General features: G+C 37.8%; 2 protein-coding genes across 2 annotated transcripts, besides 3 other annotated features; both read left to right on the forward strand.

Moving 5' to 3' along the window:
• Positions 1 to 4221: a sequence feature (heterozygous, Esmeraldo-like haplotype).
• Positions 132 to 216: a sequence feature (T-rich).
• Tc00.1047053510159.10 (hypothetical protein, conserved) lies at positions 223 to 1161 on the forward strand (the record flags this gene model as incomplete). The annotated part of the gene is made up of 1 exon (XM_798190.1): positions 223 to 1161. One exon carries the CDS (start codon positions 223 to 225, stop codon positions 1159 to 1161), a length of 939 nt encoding a protein of 312 aa, XP_803283.1.
• Positions 1318 to 1388: a microsatellite.
• Positions 1495 to 4221, forward strand: Tc00.1047053510159.19 (hypothetical protein, conserved; the record flags this gene model as incomplete). The annotated part of the gene is made up of 1 exon (XM_798191.1): positions 1495 to 4221. A coding segment is annotated over one exon (2727 nt), but the record flags the coding sequence as incomplete, so codon positions are not given.

Consider the following 4221-nt stretch of genomic DNA (forward strand, 5'->3'; position numbering starts at 1 on the left):
GACCTGTGTTGTCAGAAGCTCGCGGAGAGAATCCACTATAAGAACTTGTTATTTTCCAGCCGGTCCTGCCGATTCGGTGAATATAATTGGCGTTTCTGACGTGCGACGGATGCTTTGGTTGTGGTTCTGGATTTTCTTTTTTTTTTACCCTGCATTTTTTTTTCCTTCTTTATTTTTCCCCTTTAATTATTTATTTATTTGTGTTGTACTTTATTTAGCTCAATGGATGTTGCGGAAGCAGATCGGATTTTGGAGCGTTCTCCACCCGATGCTCTCAACAGGGCGATTTCGACAGTGTTTCGTCGTCTTTTGGCGAATATTGTATTGGAACCTGAAAATCCAAAGTATCATGTAGTCCGAGAAGAGAATAAGTTTATCCGTGATGCATTAAACCCACTGCCAAACAGTGTAGTAGAATTCTTATTCGCAGGCATAGGGTTTAAGCGAACGCAAAACGCCAATTCAGAGACAATTTATGTTTTTGCAGGAAATACTGAAAATATCAAAGAAGCAGATCATTTTCTATCGCACTTGGAAGATCGTATAGAAAAAGAACAGAGAAAAGAAGCAGAAATGCATGTCGTTCCACCAGAAACTAAAGTAAATCGAGAACGAGAAGAAAGACGCCAGCAAATTCTTCAAGAAATCCAACGGGATGCGGAAAAACGTCAGGGTGAGACAACTGGGAGTGAACTCCCAACCCCTATAAATATCTTTTATCCCGGTGACTACACATTAGTGGAGAGCCTAATAGAAAAATCGAGACGAACTCTTCTAAATACGGGAAGAGTGCGAAATTTTCTCTTTGAAGGACGACACTTTACCTTGCGACGTATGGTCCACGGAAGGGTATATATATGTAAAGAAGGATGTGGAACAGATTTTCTGGAGGCGCATTGGCATCTTTTTACCGGAAAGAATTTGATGTACTCCTATGTGGCTCATCTGTCACCAGATGCATCTACCATGATGCATCTTGGAGTTGAGCATGGTTATCAGTACAACTCTTTGCCAGGCACAAAAAACTTTCGAAGGACAGTTCATTTTAGTGCAAAACGAATAAATGAAGCGAATGGCTCACTGGAATATATCGAACACCCTGATCGGCCTTCTGAAACATGTATTTATTGTGGTAAACCCTTTTCAGAGTTGTTTCTTTGAAGAGTCATTGCTGAAATACTTTGGATTATAGCTTATTTATTATTATTATTTTGGAAAGCTTTCTATCAGCTACTCTAAATTTTTAATTCCATTTTTTGTTTGTTTGTTTTCTTTGCTTGTCATTATATTAAAATGATGAAAATAGTTTTTACCGTCTTTTTTTTTTTTTTTTTTTTTTTTTCTATGGGAGATCATTATTTTATTCTTTTTTTTTTTTTTTTTTTTTTGCCCCTTATACCTAAATAAAAACGCACATATTCACACATATATACACAAACACACCAAAGTATGAGGGAAGATTGGTATTGATGCCTCCACGAACAAATATCCTGAATGTTCATTGCCAATTACATAAGCTCGTGGCTTAGCACATATATACGTTGGTTTACCAAGCATTGGAACAGAAATTCCATCTCGGTAAGCATTTTAAAAGGTTGCATTGAACTAAAGGATATTGAGTTAAATGCCGATATCACAGCATTTTTTAGGGCATCTATTCCTTTAGAAAGGGCCAGTGTGGGACGGTTACGGCTGACTGTTCCCTGGACAGCACTATATTCATGCCAATGCGAACTTTTTCTTGAGGATGTTCTGGCTGTTTTTAAACACCATTTTCAAGAGGAAGTTGCTGATGACGAGGGGAATCCTCTTGAGGGGAAAAAAAGAATAGTTGAACTTTTGGACGCCATTCGATATAAATCACAAGGGAATACCGAAACTAAACGTCAGGGGTTTTTAGAAAGACTTAAATGGGTTATATTTCGTAATATGAAAGTAGTTTTTAAAAATTTTGCGGTGAGGTATGAACTAATAGGAACCTCTTCTCTCAATGCTACAATAAGGCTACAATATCTGTCATGTATCGCGGCCAACGCTATGAATGAGCCATTTTTTGTCACAGATGATGAATGCGACCTTTATCGGATTATTTTGTTTCAAGGGCTTTCTTTTACTGTAGCTTCTTTGGATTGTATAGAAACTTCTAATCGATCATGGCGCATGGGTTCCTTGCATTCTTTTACATCCTTTTTAATTAAAGGAATGGAAAAGGAGGTAGAAAAGTTTGGTTACGTTTTAAAACCCTCTTCAGGAAGAGCATTTGGATCTTTACAATTCCAACCTCCCAAGTTACAACTTGGGACATTTGTTTTGGTTCATGATTGTGGAATAGATTTGGACCTTAAAAAAATTCAGGGATTATTGAAGATGACTTCTTATGTTGTTTCTTTTTGGCCATGTGACAAGGATGAAAAGAAGTTGCGACCAATAGAAAAACCAAGTACTGTCATACCCGGAAGTTGTGCCGCTTGGTGGAGGTATAGCATAGATCGAATTATATCAAATACACGGGGTTGCGTAAAAAGAACAGCATTTCATTGGGCTACATACCAAGAATGGAAGTGTCATTCGGAAGAGTATTACAAGCACTATCTCTTGACCCTAGGGGCTCCTTGGCTTTTTGGACTTGATGTGAATAAAACGATATTGGAAGAAGCATTGAGCTCCTTTTCTATCGGGTATCTCATTCAGATTCGACAAGAAGCAAGGTTTACTTTGGAAGAGTTTCGTTTAACTGGAAGGGTTTTTCCCCGACACTATGGGGATACAATTTCCGATCGAGGATTTGGTTACAAGGTAGCCGTTGTGGAGGTGCTGAAAGGTAGCGTGGTGGATTCCCCAATGCAGTTAGAAGTATCTATTTCTCTTGGAGTTCCTAAACTGCCTCTTTTTTTTAGGGGACACAACATGCATTTTAATATCGATTTGACAGATATGTCTCTTCGAGTATCTCGCTCTGCTGATCTACTTCAGATTCTTTTTTCTGCGTATTCAATTCAAGCTTTTTCGGAAGTTTCAGGTTTCAATCGTGTGGATACTGTTTTTATTATTGATGGAACTAAAACCACCAAAGGTGTTGTTGTTACCTATTTGCGAAATGGTAAGAATAAGGATCTTTCTTTCATTTTGACTTCTTTTAAAATTCGATATAACCAATGCATTGCGGGAAAGCTGATCGCTGAATTTTACATGCTTGAGTCGGAAAATGCACTTGGTTGGGATAATTTTGTGGTGTATTCGCTCCATGATGTAGCTTATCCACTGAAAACTCAAGTGAACATTGGAAATACGGCGTTAAAGTTGGGGAAGCTAGAGGTTTGCTTTGAGGACTTAAGTTTTGAGGTTCAATGGACATGTTCTCGTTTATTCGTGAGTGAGATTTCTAATTCACCGTTTATTGATTTAAAGAACGTCTTTCTACCCTACACAACAGATTCTTCCATTTTTATTGAGGAGTCCTACATATGTGGCGATCTTTCTAGCTTTTATTTATTGAAAAGCATGATACAAGATATGATGGTTATTTACGAGCCCATTATTTATTGGTTACGGAAAAGGGATACAATATATTCTACAGAAACAATGAATATATTTGAATTGGAATCACCTTTTTTTATGGTGACATTACCTGGGGAAGGTACTTTTTTAAAAATACGGCAATTTGCCATTCATTTATCAGTGGGCCCAACCTGGATATTGAGGGCTAGTTGTATAGGAATGGCATGTGATGGTGTATTAAGTGATACAAATATGCGCTTAATGGTTCTTGGAGGAACCAATAGGAAGGAAATTTTTTTGGATGGTCCCCTGAAAAATTCGGATGGTGATTTAATAGTATCTGCTACATTTGAAGAGGGACATATCATTGTTGACAATAGACTTGTGGGTTTAGTTGAATTTTTGAACGATCTACTTTTTGTAATGCTGTTCCCTGCCGAAATAAATTCACCTGTGTTCTTTGATGAAAGCGTGATGATTCCCTCACTTGAAGTCCTTATCTCATGTAGCAACTTATCTTTTGATGTTCTTGGAGAATCTTCTGGCACGTGGAATTTGCCATTGCGTTTCTCTTGTAACGGTCAAGAAAGCCTCTTGGTGGAATTTAAGCGGTTTCCAGACACTCACATGAACACTACTGTCACCTTTGGACGTTGTTTTTTATGCAGTGTGGATGAATTTACATTAATTCTCCCTTCCTATTCCAATAAAGGAGTCTTACAA

Source organism: Trypanosoma cruzi, genomic scaffold (assembly GCF_000209065.1).
Source record: "Trypanosoma cruzi strain CL Brener 1047053516653 genomic scaffold, whole genome shotgun sequence".
NCBI classification, from domain to species: domain Eukaryota; phylum Euglenozoa; class Kinetoplastea; order Trypanosomatida; family Trypanosomatidae; genus Trypanosoma; species Trypanosoma cruzi.